This window comes from Schistocerca cancellata, chromosome 1, assembly GCF_023864275.1.
Source record: "Schistocerca cancellata isolate TAMUIC-IGC-003103 chromosome 1, iqSchCanc2.1, whole genome shotgun sequence".
Taxonomy (NCBI): Eukaryota; Metazoa; Arthropoda; class Insecta; order Orthoptera; family Acrididae; genus Schistocerca; species Schistocerca cancellata.
In genome coordinates, this window is record NC_064626.1 from 1,048,798,391 (window position 1) to 1,048,814,148 (window position 15,758).

The 15,758-nt window shown below is 37.5% G+C and overlaps 1 protein-coding gene across 1 annotated transcript in view; it reads right to left on the reverse strand.

The window, feature by feature from the left end:
* Positions 1-908: 908 nt before the first annotated feature.
* LOC126090452 (U11/U12 small nuclear ribonucleoprotein 48 kDa protein-like) overlaps positions 909-15,758 on the reverse strand; it is a 67,303-nt gene continuing 52,453 nt past the window's right edge. The window contains exons 4-6 of the mRNA XM_049906988.1: positions 13,688-13,838; positions 3,821-3,950; positions 909-2,114 (exon numbers count right to left, since the gene is read on the reverse strand). Of these exons, the coding sequence (XP_049762945.1) occupies positions 1,095-2,114; positions 3,821-3,950; positions 13,688-13,838 (1,301 nt within the window). The 3' untranslated portion in view covers positions 909-1,094. The remainder of the gene's footprint in view (positions 2,115-3,820; positions 3,951-13,687; positions 13,839-15,758) is intronic.

Consider the following 15,758-nt stretch of genomic DNA (forward strand, 5'->3'; position numbering starts at 1 on the left):
TGCAGGGAGACCCAGGTTCAAGTCTCAGCTGTGGCACAAACTTTAATTCATTTCTTCAGCTTCTGACATTGTCTGGAATAATTTAGGGAAATCACGGAAAATCTAAATTTGGATGGCTAGATGTTGACTTGAACTTCTGTCCTCCTGAATGTGAGCACAGTGGGCCACCTCACTCGGTTCGTTATTTGCGGACCAAAATAACTTATAAAGGCTGAGCTAGAGAGGATATAAAATGCAGACTGTCTATAGCAAGACCAGTGTTTCTAAAAGAGAGAAATATTTTACCACTGAATAAAAAATTTAAGTGGTAAGAAGTCCTCTCTGAAAGTATTTCCCTGAAATGTAGCCTTAGACAGCAAAATGTTGAATATTAGATGGAAAAATTGGACAGCAAATGAAGAGGTATGGAATCAAAATGAGCTTTATGTCACTAACTGACTACAAGAAGTTGATTGAAAACATCCTGAGGCATCCAGGGATACACTTTGCTGCTGGAGGGATGCGTGAGAGGTAAAAATTGTAGACGGACACCAACGTTTGATTACAGTATGCAAATTAAATTGGATGTAGGTAGCAACATTTATGCAGAGATGAAGAGACTTGCACACGACAGGATAGTAGGGAGAGCTAAAGAAATCGGTCTTTGATCACAACCACCATATGTCAGTGTCATAATGTCCTCAGCTTAGTCACGACAGAATCTCTTAATTCATAAATAATCTAGGCCCTACTTGTGGTTGCATGCAGACACTACATGTTCACACTGATTACACTGGAAGTACATACTTTCTAAGCACTAATTCATTTATATTTTTGATGCACAAAGCCATAAAAGTGGTTATACCCACAAAAGCAAAAGTAATTATTCAATGACATTTTATATGGGCAGGTAGATTGAATGATAGAAATTTAAAAATATTAGCACTTTATTTACAAGAACAAAGAAAGAATAAACTAATGTTTTAACATATTTTCCTTTTGTCGAAAGTTTTAAAGAGTGCCGGGTTTCTGAGTTTCTTAACTCACAGAATGACTAAAAAACAAAGACAATCAATTACATTGCTCTGGCACCTCTGCTTCATCTTCAATTGCCTTCAGTCAGATGGACTATGATCTTCATATTTAGATTTTTTCTTCTTTTTCTTTTTCTTGTGGTGTTTGCTTTTCTTCTCAGATCCTTCTTTCTCCTCCTTGGTGTGCTTCCAATATGAATAATAACTATTAGAGATACTCTCTTCCTTATCATGAACATACTCCTCTTCTGATGCATAAGTGTGGGCAGTTTTATGTTCTTGAGCCGTTTGCTTGCCGTATGAAAATTCACTACTCTCTGAGTCGCTTCTGTGAAAGTTCCTGCTCACTGCTTTCAATTTATAATGTTTGTGTTTCACATCATGATATTTTTGTTTCTCAGAGTCACATTTGCTTGTTTCACCATACTCAAATTCGCTAGTGCTCATAGTCTCATACATTCTTTTCTTTCCATCTTTGATTCTCTTCTCTGATCTAGAAAATGAACTTTCGTGTGACCTGTGAGATTCAGGTCTATGGCCATGTTTTTTGTGATGTTTGCTACGTTCTGTTTCATAATAAGTAGATTCCACTTTTCTTGCTCTTTCATTGTCTCCACTTTCCCAGTCGCTACTCTCGGATCTCTCTCTCTTTTTCTTGTAGTACCAATTAGTACTTTTTTCTCTTCTGCTTTCACTTTGAGTGCCTGAATGATCATCATAAAGAACCTGACTCATGTCTGTATTTGTTGAACTTTGTTCATACTTATCATATCTTAAACCCGCATCTCTTCTGTAAGACCCATTATGAACCTTTGACTCAGGGTCCCTCTTCCTAGTACCATATTTATCCTTTGTGTACCATTCCTGTGAATCGTGCCTTCGTACCCTAGAAAAATCTCCACTGCTGTCATAAGCATTTATTTCACTTTTTGTGTCACGATTATTCCGCTTCCATTCCGGTATATCGATCTCAGTCATATCATTCTCCACTTTTATAATAGCAGTTTCTGAACTTCTTGTACTTCCAACATCTTCTTCGTTTTCTTTACTATTGATTTCCCGAAGGAAATCCATCTGATTTTGTATAACTTCCCGTAATATCTGCAAGAAGAAAAAGACAAGTAAACACATGCACAAAGCATATCTTTGTCACTTATAGGTTATATCAGTTCAAATATCTATACCATTCAAATACAAAATCCATCAAATATATGCTAATTAACAAATATCTAATCATCATGTTTTATAAAAATGTATCCAATTGTTGTCCCTAGTCTTAATATGTCTAAAGCAAACTACAAGGTCCTTTGGACCTAGGTTTCAAAATCTGGTCGACAAGAAAAACAAAAAAAATATCAAAATGCCAGAGTCATGACATCGAAATTGGCAAACTTGACTTCTAAGCTATATAAAGATTTTTTAATCAACAGTGTAAAGCCATATGTAAAAAAAAGGATAGGTTTCTCTTACTGACTTATTCTTGGGATGGACAAATCTATTCCGCATTGTACAATGAAATTTTATTAAATGGTAGACATCTGACTACTTACACTGCACAAGTACTTCCACCAACATGCACCTTTTAGTAATTCCTAGTGACATTTATTTGCACCGTCAAGTAAAAAACTTAATTAAGCAATTGTAAAACTGCACCTACCTGATCAAATAAGAATGCAAATTCAGTGATGGAAAAATTGCATAAAAATTCATTCAATTGTTCATCAATTGTCCTCACAGTCTTTGAGGAAATGATCTTGAGAAACAAAATTTACACCTGTAAAAATGCAGCATTTGTTTGGTGTGCTCAGCGCCACGAAAATGACTGTTCTCCATGGTTTTACGATGCTTATCACTCAGGTTCTACATCTGCATCTACATCTATACTCAGAAAACCACCAGGCAGAGGGTAGATACATCACATTGTGCCAGTTATTAGGCTTTCTTCCAGTTCCATTCATGTATAGGACGTGGGAAGAATGACTGTTTGAATGCCTCTGTGCATAAAGTAATTATTCTAATCTTATCCTCATGATTTGTATGTGAGCGATACATGGGGGTTGTGGTACATCCCTAGCGTAATCGTATAAATCATTTAAAGCTGGTCTTGAAGCTTTGTTAATATATTTTCTCAGGATAGTTTACATCTATCTTCAAGAATCTGCCAGTTCTGTTCCCTCAGTCTCTCTGTGACAATCTCCCACAGATTAAAAACAAATGTGAGCATTTGTGCAGCACTCATCTGTATACATTCAATATCCCCTGTTAGTCCTATATGGTATGGAATCCACACACTTCAACAATTTTCTAGAACTGGATGCACAAGTGATTTGTTAGCAATCTCTTTTGTAGACTGATTGCACTTCCCCGGTATTCTACCAATAAACAGAACTGTACCAACTGCTTTTTCTCACGACTGACCCTATGTGATCATTCCATTCCATATCCCTACAAAGTGTTCTTGCCTCATGTGTCCTTCTCTACCAGCTTACCACCTCCAGCTGCCCTGGCAACTGCTCTCAATAACTGATCATCAATAACTAGTCTCGTCACTGCTATGACAGTGTGCCTTCGCACGTGCTGTGTGTGTGTGTGTGTGTGTGTGTGTGTGTGTGTGTGTGTGTGTGTCCTTTTGCTAGAAAAAGAGCAAGAGCTTGAAAGCTAGTGTGACGACTCATTTCTGTTATGGGTTCCTATATGCCATACATCAGTCTGTTATAGGCGAGTTGTTACCTCTCCTCTATTTTATGTATTGTTCCATCAAGAAATTTGCATTGTTGTTAGGTATTAAAATAAGTTGCACAGTATACCTCAACATGGCTTTTTCGGTTAGTATGAACTTTCTTGCTACGATAACTAATTCTTCGTCGCTTTGCATCCCTCATTTCCATTAACAACTCCAACTTCGTTTTTGCACGTGTTCCCTCATCCTTCTTATAGCTGTAAACAAAAATGAAAAACTTTGAACCAAATTACAATTCAGTCACTATACATTAATGAAATAATGTATTAAACCACAACAAAACAGAAATTTTCCTCTAACAAACTAAACCTTACACAAAGGAAATAAAAACATAAAACAAAACCCTTTTAAGGAAACCAAAGGAATGATCCAACTGGCATATATTTTTAGTATAGTAATTAGAGTTGTAGCAATCAATAAAATACACAATGGCCCTTGTAGAGCAGTCCACAGTTACAGCACCCTTGCAGTGCAAACAATGGTTACATCCACAAATATCATGAGCCTTCTGTCAGTTCATTTTTACAACATCAAGAGTGTACTACAATATTATGTGCTATAGAACATACAATCCCACAACTTTCAGTGATTCTTGTTGCGAGAGGAGGTAGACTCTCCATAACACCTTGTGTTCTCCTGTAAATGCTGCAGCCATTATATAAGTTCACCATTGCTACTACACACAAGATTTTCTTACCAACAGATCTTAAATGGCTGTGTCTGAAGTAGTTACATATTCAGGAGCCAGGACTGATGACAAATATCACTGCATAATTTTTAGTGTTGAATGTTGTTGTTGTTGTTGTTGTTGTTGTTATTGCGGTCTTCAGTCCAGAGACTGGTTTAATGCAGCTCTCCATGCTACTCTATCCTGTGCAAGCCTCATCATCTCCAAGTACCTACTGCAACCTACATCCTTCTGAATCTTGCTTATTGTATTCATCTCTTGGTCTCCCTCTACAATTTTTACCCTCCACACTGCCCTCCAATATTAAATTGGTCACCCCTTAATGCCTCAGAACATGTCCTATCAATCGGTCCTTTCTTCTTGTCAAGTTGTGACACAAATTCCTCTTCTCCTTAATTCTATTCAGTACCTCCTCATAAGTAACATGATCTATCAATCTAATCTTCAGCATTCTTCTGTAGCACCACATTTCAAAAGCTTCTATTCTCTTCTTGTCTAAACTATTTATCGTACATGTTTCACTTCCATACATGGCTACACTCCATACAAACACTTTCAGAAAAGACTTCCTGTCACTTAAATCTATACTCGATATTAACAAATTTCTCTTCTTCAGAAACGCTTTCCTTGCCATTGCCAGTCTACATTTTATATCCTCTCTACTTCAACCACCATCAATTATTTTGCTCCCCAAATAGCAACACATCTACTACTTCAAGTCTCTCATTTCCTAATCCAATTCCCTCAGCACCACCTGATTTAATTTGACTACATTCCATTACCCTCATTTTGCTTTTGTTGGTGTTAATCTTACATCCTCCTTTCAAGACTCTGAGCATTCCATTCAACTGCTCTTCCAGGTCCTTTGCTGTCTCTGACAGAATGACAATGCCCTCGGCGAACCTCGAAGTTTTTATTTCTTCTCCATGGATTTTAATTCCTACTCCAAATTTTTCTTTTGTTTCCTTTACTGCCTGCTCAATATACAAACTGAATAACATTAGGGATATGCTACAACCCTGTCTCACTCCATTCCCAACCACTGCTCCCCTTTCATGGCCCTTGACTCTTATAACCACCATCTGGTTTCTGTACAAATTGTAAAATGCCTTTCATTCCCTGCATTTTACCCCTGCCACCTTCAGAATTTGAAAGAGATTATTCAAGTCAACATTGTCAAAAGCTTTCTCTAAATCTACAGTGCTGAATATCAGTTCATTATTACTGTGCAGGGTCATTCAATAAGGCTATGGTCACCCACAAATGGCACATGGACCTACAAACTGACAGCATTATGAAGAGGTAGTCTGATAACCAGTGTGACCTCTCAATATATATTCAATGTGATTAACTTTGACAATGACTTGGATCCACCATTCATTTACAAAATATATAAGTGCCAGCTCCAGTGGTTGTTACCCAACATACCTCAGGACATTGAATACGTGTGTAATAATCTCCACGTAATAAGTGTGTAATAATCTCCAAACGAATAATAATCTCCAACTGGCCTGCATCAGAATTTTATAATTGTACACCAGACTGTTATCCATCTCTCAGGACATGCAGCTTCACAACATTTCTGTTGTGCCTTCCAAGAGTTAGATTTCTGATTTGTGTTTATTACATATTATAAATTAGGTGTGGTTTTGTTCATTGTTTCAGTGCCATTAACACATCTAAAGGTCTTGCGGTCAGTACTTGGTCAATTTTAGGATTTTTATCTGTCACTTATCACTCCTTTCATCTCTAACAATAGTTGTTAATGTGATAAATGCACCTTGGTTCTAAGTCCATGTTAAGGGGAGGAGCCCTATGACTGGCTGGGTACGTCAGTTTGAAGGTCGGAAGAATACAATGGCATGCCAACTCCAATAGGACCATGATTATAGTCTCAGTAAAAATACTTGGTAGTTGACACTTCACATGTTGGAGCTGTCATTCTCCAATCAGAGTGCACACCGTCACACTTGACCTGTTCACTTTTGCCAAACTGTCACAACAAATGGTCAGTTCACTTACACTGTTAGCCCTAGTGCTGTATATGAAACTTGAATATTTTGCTACAAGGTTTGCGTTTATTTGATTTTAGTGTGATTGTCACATCTGATGAAATGCAAAAGAAAAGAGAGAGACACAGGACTCTGGATGCAAACACATCAGGAAAGAAAGTCGGGCAACGAATTGCGTTTAAAAGACACTAGCTCGTGTGTAATGTGTGGGAATACTTTGAGTAGAAGGTGGAAAATCAGAGAGACCTCTTACCAGTTCCAAGGTAGTCACACAAACCACAGCCACAGTTAATGCTAGAGAATCAATTGTATTTCGAATTGGTAAAGAAAAAACAAGATGGAAAGAAGTGAAACAGGACTCTCTTATCTTCACACACTTGGAAAGAACAGAAGTATTCAGAAATGAGTAACAAATCTGGATTCCTTCCCACAAGAAGTAAGTCAGTGTCACATATATGATTATAATCATAACAAAGATCGGCCTACATTAAATAAGCTTTGTACGACATTGAGTGAGGGCGAACCTTTTGAAGGCAGCAAATCGTTGTCATGACAGATTCTGCAGTCTCAGTTTTAAATACCAAAATAGTTCAGGATGTAAAATGTAGGTGGGATGAGAAGACACAGTCAGATGATTGAACTATTTAGCCAATGACCATCAAGACTATTGAAAGTCACCATATGATTCATACCATCTTGCTCATTATGTTTGTTTGATCTCCAACAGTCCCCTCTTGTATTTCATAATAGACCAACCAACAACTTTATAGCCTGAAAAATTCTTTCTTTTTTTGGTTGACAGAACAGGGAATTAGTAGTCATAAGGCTGTTATAGCATCACTGACTTTGGGTGTCAGCAGGAATATAAGAAAGCTAGGAAGATTTCTGCTTATTAAATGTGACATGAAACAGATTTTAGACTACCTGGGCAATCATCATCAAACACTCATCCACAAGACTGAGAATACTGGGTATAAACAGGCAAACTTCAAGGCAGTACGTCTTGCATAGGTATGTAATGGGTACAGTTGGAAGGAGTGGGGAAAAACCATGGTGGTTCAAGGCAGTGTTAGAAAGCTGCTCCAAAAGCAAAGAGAGCTCTGCTGCATATTTAAACACAAACAAAGCCTCTTGGAGCACGGCAAAGTGGAGGGGTGGGGAGGTGATCAAGACCTGAACCAATCCAAAATTAGCGTAAGGATAGCCTATGTGATGCATTCAACAAATTCAAAAGTAAATTTCTATCTACTGATCATACAGTAAGCCCTAAGGAGTTTGGTCTTACACTAAATCAGAAATGGATCAAAGCCATCTGTTCACACACTCACAGACCATAATGGCACTGAAACAGAAGATGATGGAGAGAAGAAAGAAATACTAATTTTTTTTCCAAAAATGTTTCACTGAGGAAAACTGTACTATGTTCCCTCCTTTCAATTGCTGTATGAATACTAAAATGACAGATATTGAAATAAGTGAGTGCCGGATAAAAAAATCAACTAAAATAGCTCAACAGAGGAAAGGTGATTGAACCTGATGGGTTGCCTATGTAAATCTATGAGGGCTATTCAGAAAGTAAGATCCAACTGGTCATGGAATGGAAGCTACAGTGAAAATCAAAAATGTTTTACTTGCTGCAGTTGGCTACACCTTCCAACTACGAGGGTTGCCCAGAACATAATGCACCGCATTTTTTTTCAACAATTCTTTATTGAACATAATGAGAATTACACATACCACAGAATGATGTTTTATCTACACACCCTGTTTCTCCACATAATCTCCATTCCATTCTATGGTCTCCCTCCAGCACAAAACAAGCCCTTGTCAGTACCAACCCTCGTCCTGGTGGCGGAGACAGTGCTTCACTGTGTGAATAACCCTCTCAAAGTCCTACAAATGTCTTCCACGAATGACACCCTTTTAATGGCCCACACAAGTGGTAATCCAAGGGGGCTTGGTCAAGGCTGCAGGGTGGATGAGGTAAAACTATCCACCTCTTTTTTGCGATGTGTTCAGCAGTCCTCAGACTTGTGTGGGACTGAGTGTCATCATGTTGCAGCAAAATATCTCCTGGGTTGCTGTGCTGCGGAAGTCACCAGAAGTGTGTCTTGAGTTTTGTTGATATGTTGGCATATGCTTCTGAGTTAATGGTACCACCTATTGCCTTCACATCAATGAGAATCACACCTTCACAGTCTCCGAGCATGAGGATCATGATCCTACCAGTGGAAGCAGTTACTTTGAATTTTTTCTTCTGTGGGGAGTGGGAATGGAGCCATTCCATCAACTGTGTTTTGTTTTGGGCTCAAAATGGTGAACCCAGGTTTCATCACTTGTCACAATCCAAGACGAGAACACCTCCCCCTCAGCTTCAAAACATTGCAACAAATCAAGACAACCATTTTTCCTGTGCAATTTGTGATCCACAATTAGACACTGTGGGATCCATCTTGAACACCCTTTTGAATATCCAAGAGTGTGGATAACTGCATTCACACTTCCTTTGTTGATTGACAGATGCACATCAACTACCGACTTGTAATGCATCTGTCCTTGCGAATGACAGCATCAGCTTGCTGCAACTTGTCAGGTGTGACAGCCGTGGATGTTCTCCCCGACCGTTGCAAATCGTGGCGAACCACCGAACCGCCTACTGATGACCTGACCCTGCGTGAACAGCGACTAACTGTAATTCTGTCAACAGCAGATGCTCACTAGACTTTGCACAAGCGTTTGTGAATATTTCCCACAGTTTCTTTCTCTGCAGTCAGAAATTCAATGATTGCTCATTGCTTGTAACATACATAATTTACAGACACCATTTTGAAACTGTTCTGCAGCTATGTTATCTGTCAGAACTGACAGACACTTGGCGTGCTCACTCAGGAAACTTTAAATAACACATATGTAACATTTCGCATTCGTAACATTGTTTTCGGCTGAGAAAAAAAATGTAGTGCATTACTTTCTGGGAAACCCTCATACATCTCTACATAGTCACCAGACATTTGTCATAGTGTGGTAGCAACTTTCCAATACCCTTGTTATGGAAGGCACCCCCCTGTGCCTTCTGTCAGTTCTCTACACTGATCTGCAGCTTGCTGTCTGTGCCAAAATGTTGTCTTCATAGCCAGTGGTTCATGTGAGCAGATATGAAAATCAGACAGTCTGGCCTGTATGGTGAGTGATCAGACATTTCTCACTGAAAACATTGTAGGGGTGTTCTCATTGCCCCTGCACTGTGAGTCTGAGAACTGTAGGGCAGCAGGCAATGCACGACAGTTATATTCTGTGAGCTGGATGAAATCAGACGAAATCTCTGTGGCGAAGCAAGCTGGGATAATTTTACCTCCCCTCTTGTTTTTCCACCTGCCTCCTTAAATTCATTTTTTCAGTTTTAACTGATTATCATTAACATATGTGAATATAATCTGCATTTTCATGAAAGAGAAAGGTTGGCCCTTAGTCCAAGTATATAACACCAGATCTAATTTTGTGCTTAGTTTTATGTATGTAATTGATTTTCTAATGTATTTTGACTATTACTAGTTAGTATCTTTTATTACAGAGTGAAATCAGTAATTGTTTCGTAACTTAAATTCTATTGTTGACATATAAACAAATATAAATTCTATACTAATTATAAACATTTGGAAGACGAAATACTAGTAATCTTAAAGTATCTATTTGGCTCTATTCGAAAACATGTTAGCAAAACCAGCCCTTCATTAATTCCAAAGTAATTAACAGTTTTGTCAAAAGTATTGTTTACATAATGATGTATGTTAATTTCATCATTTAAACAAATAATTCAGCCTAAGCCTTGTAGTAGAAGAAACTGTTAAAAGGAACAAATTTTTTGATGTGTTCAGTTAATTTAATGAGTTAAGTTTTAGTTGTAATTTCAGTAAATTAAGCTTCGAACAATGTGTGGTTTAGGCCCCTATTATTGTGGTGATATGTAGGGGCCCGATTTTTGGTCCCGAGACAATCAGTCCACGGCCGAGTTTCAGATGAGGAACTTGTGTTGGTTGAAACGACATCAATGCATCAACTTAACAATGAAATAAGTGTTACACCAATAGACTCTGTGTTAAAGCAATTTATTCGTAAAACTGTGAACTGTATGGTTAGGTTTTTACTGCTCGTTGATGTTCAACAGGAAACTATTGTAGCAGTATGTGGATGTTTGCCTGCAAACTATTAATGAGGCTTATCAAAAGTTGGACAATAGTGCACTGGACATATATAACTGTGTATGATTGGGGGGTTGTGAAAAGTGAAAGTAAAAGACTGTGAACAGCAACTGTGCGTCTGTCGACTACATCATTTACAGTAGACAGTAGCTGCACATCCAACCCCTAATTTTTCAGCCAGTACGTCGACACTGAGGACAATCAAAGAAGAAATAAAGTAGGCGAATTGCTACATCTCCCACAGACACTCATACTTGGTGGGATACACTATTTTCTATGCATCTTTATGTGCTCACTGTGCACTCAGAACTGAAAAGAGTAACATGACATGATCAATGAGCATACTGTTGAACCCATTTATGTAAATCTTCATTGGATTTTCACTGAGGTTTCCATTTGGCGACTGAATGGAGCTCACATTCTGAACAGCCCTCGAACATACAGTATGTGAAAGAAATTTCTCTTCTTCCAGCAGCAGTATACTGTAAATCAAAGGAAGTATGAAGTGTTCCTACTGACTGGAAACATAAGCACATCATTCCCATTTTCCAGAATAGTTTTCAACCTGACACAAAAAACAATGGGTCACTGAATTTTGAAATACTGTTTTATGCTTGTGTATTTTGATCTCTCTGGTGACCAAAAATCTGTTTTATAGGAAACAACACAGATTATATAAACAACAGTTGCGTGAAACACAGATCGCTCTGGTCATCCAAGAGATCCAGAAGTAAGTAGATTCTGGCACACACGTTGATGCCATAGTCTTGACTTCCAAAAGGTGTTCGATAAAGCTTGCAATGTTACCTAATGAATGAAATATTTGCATATGGAATACCAGACTAGATTTATGACTGGAATGAGAAGTTCCCAGCAATTACAATACATCATGTCATTCTTAACGGTCAGACATCTTCAGAGGCAAAATTAACTCCAGGCATGCCTGAAAGGATTTTTATAGGATCATTATTATGCACAGTGAAAGTGGTACACAAAGTACCCTTCACCAAACACTATAATGTGGCTTGCTGAGGATGGATGTGGATGCCGGTCTTTCTCGATAGTGCTCTGGTTTTGAAAGGCACTTTCATGTTTTCATTTCATATAGTTGGGCATTTGGATTTTGATTATTCCCACAAAAGAAAGAACGGAAAGAAATATTTATGGGGAGTGGCGAATACACGTAGAACTTCTAAGGAAAGTTATGTATGAACAATAACACTACAATAAAAATTTGAATTAATGGAAAGCTACTCAAAAATTACTAATGGAAAGATTTAATTTCATGTACACAATGAAATACATCTCTTCCAGATTCAACTTTCACTCTGCAGTGGAGTGTGCACTGATATGAAAGTTCCTGGCAGGATTAAAACTGTGTTAACACTGTTCACTTTACTTCATGGGACCTTCATCATGATTTTTTGTATCCAGGCCTCATTCAGAAAGAGTGACACAATGAGAAATGTAACAATTACTGCAACCTTTACAGCCTACTAAATGTAGAAATAAGTCAAAGCATTAATATCTTACAATTAGTGATAGTCTTATGTGTTTAATTAACCTAAATTGTTGCCCAAGATGAACACACATCATGAATACATAAGAGAAAATAAATTGATAGTATGGAAAGTTCTCACAGAACGTACATATTTTAGGAGTCAAGGGGATCACTCTGTGAATAGGAGAAGCATTGAGTCACAAGAGTATAAACCGAGAAGAAAAACACTGGGAACAAGGCTGACTGACAATACAGGAGAGAGAAAGTTACGAGACAGTAACAAAGAGAGGTCGATAAAAGGTTTAGGATAGAAGAAAGCCACAAGGTGCTATAAATAGTAAGGGAAGTTCAGGCAGAATGTAGATAATTTAAGAGTAAAGAAGACCACTCACTGAATAAGCGTTGAACTGATGACAGGCACACACATGAAAGAGAAAGCTTTTCTAGCTCCACAATTATTTATGAAAAATAAATTAATGCAATTCAGTTATAAAAATAGTTAAAACAGAACACAAAGTAATTAATTTTAATGTAAACCATTAAACTCTAGTAAACACATAATGTAAATGGTATTACCCTCTGCTACATGGTGTTGCCATTTGGTAACTAACTGTAAATTTACATATAATGCTAAGGAAACTGGTTGTATATGCATGATGTTGACATCTGGCAACAAATAGAATCTGGCTGCATCAAGCATTACTATATTGGCAGAAACAGTTCGAAACTGATCATCTCTGCTGAAGGTCAAGTGTACATAAACACACATGAAAGTAACTGAAAGAGTAAATTATTTCTGACATTTAGATCACAAGTAGTTACATTTTTAAGATGTGTAAAATGATTTTTAATGATAGCACAGATTTTGTTTCCTCTGTAACACGATGATTAATAAATAACAAATAATTTCAGTTTGTTGTTATATGGCAACAGTTACTGAATAAATCGAAATTTATATTTTCAACCTGTTACATGGTATTTTGTGTGCCAGACCCTAACCCCAGATATTTTTTTCACTTTAATTGGTTCCCTAAAAAGGGTCATGCAATACAGGGTTAATTTCTGTCATAGAAATAATTAAAAATATTTCGTATCTTGACTAAGAATATTATGAAAAGGATAGTTGCTACTCACCATATAGTGGAAATGCAGAGTTGCAGACATGCACTACAAAAAGGCTATCAGAAAATGAGTTTTCAACCAACAAGGGCTTCATTGGAGATGTAAAACACACACACACACATGACCGCAGTCTCTGGTGTGTGTGTGTGTGTGTGTGTGTGTGTGTGTGTGTGTGTGTGTGTGTGTGTGTGTGTGTGTGTGTGTGCATTCTATCTCTGATGAAGGCCTTGTTGCTCATGTTTGCGACTTAGCATCTCCGCTATATAGTGAGTAGCAAATAACCTTTTTGTAATAGCGTTACACTCAAAACCGGATTTTCCATGATTGAATATCTTGACTAAGAGCACAAAAGTTTCAGGTACTACGAGACTTTATAAACAAATGAAATAAATAATATAAGATATCAACTTACGAGATACTGAGCTCATCTGCTTTCAGAAATGCTGGAGGCATTGTATTCGCAACAGCATAATTATAAAGAGCAAGCCTTTCAGAACTGCTAAAGTCAGACATTAGCCTCTCTGCTGTCTGTGGCACATTTCTCGCCTCAAGTGTTGAATTATCTGAAAAAAATACCATTTCATCACATTTACAACAAATCTATTTGCCAACTGCATCACTGTGACTAAGTTCATCACAACAACTTCATTACAACAATATTATATTTGTGCTCATCATGAAATACAAAATAATGATGAAGGACACATTATCTTTGCTTTCAGCCTTGTACAATAACAGTCTAATGGGATATCTATCTTTTTTCATCATTTTAAATCATGTTGTTTTGAGAACAAAATGAAGATAGTTCATCCCATCCTCCATCGAATATTTCATACAACATGAATTATATCAAAATCAGTTGCTGCTCGTGACACAGAGGAAGCAATCAGTGGCAGACAATAACATTAAAAGTAGGCTACGCTAATGCGCAAAATCAGATTTACACACACACACACATACACAGCATCTGTTGCTTTCAGGCACTGAACCTGAGGCCTGACTTATCACATGTATCTCTATTTTATAACATACTTACATTAATTTACTTTCTCTCAGGCCTCAGAGCCCAAAGACGACAGAGGTAGTGTGTATGAGTTGTGCATGTAAAACCTGAAGAAGGACTTCGTCCATTAGCTTAGCCTAGTTTTAAATGTGCCTATCTGCTGCTCAACATTTCCTTTACGTGGAAAGCAGTAATCTAGCCTAATCTGCGTTGTTGTTATTCCAGTCAGGATTTTCAATTGTTTAAATACTTCATACAATTTGACAGACTAAATATGTCTGCCTGTTTGAACTACACAACAAATCAAGATTGATAACTCAGCTATGCCAATTTGCTTCTAAATTTACATCTATACTCTGCAAACCACTGTGGAATGCATAGCAAAGGGTACTTTTATTGCACCATTTATTATTAGTTTTTTCCTTTCTATTTATATACAGAGCATGGAAAGAATGCTTACTTGAAGGCCTTTGTATGTACTGTAATAAACCTATTCTCTTTGTGATCACTATGGTAGTGATACTTAGAGCTTCTTGTATATTCCTAGATTCATCACTTAAAGCTGCTTCTAGAAATTTTCCAAGTAGGCTTTTATGGGACAGTTTGCATCTGTCTTCAAGACTCCGCCACTTCACTTTGCTTAGACTCTCTGCGACACACTCCCAAATGTCAAACAAACCAGTCACAATAAGTGCTGCCCTTCTTTGTATAAGTTCAATATCCCCCGTTAGTACTATTTGGAACGCATCGTACATACTTGAGCAATACTCTAGGATAGGTGGTATGAATGTCTGGCATACAATCACCTTTGTAGACCGATTTCATTTCCCTGGTATTCTACCACCTGCTTTACCTATGGGATCATTCAATTTCATATCTCTACAGATTGTTACTCCCAGGGATTTGTACAAGTTGATTGATTCCAACTGTGACTCACTGATATTGTATCATACAATAATGAGTGTTTTTTTTATTTATTTATTTTTTTTTTATTTTGTAAGGTGCACAAAAATATGTTTCTGTACATTTCAAGCAAGTACGCAATCTTCGCATGAAATCTTATCGAGATCTGACTGAATATTTGGGCTCCTTCTTTTAGATAGCATTTCAATAGAGACAACTGCATCACCTGTGGAAAGTCTAAGATCACCTGCAAGGTCATCAATATACAATGTGAACAGTAAGGGTACCAACTTGCTTCCTTGGGGAACACCTGAAGTTACTTCTACATCTGTTGATGATTCTACAGGCAAGATAATGTGCTGTCTCATCTCCACCAAGAAATTCTCAATTCAGCGACAAATCTCAATCAATACGCCATATGATCATACTTTCGATAATAAATGTATGTTTGGTACTGACTCAAATGCCTTTCAGAAGTCAAGAAATACTGCATCTATAAGACTGTCCTGATCCGTGACTTTCAGGATGTTATGTGAGAAAAGTGTGAGTTGAGTTTCACACGAATGATGTTTTCGGA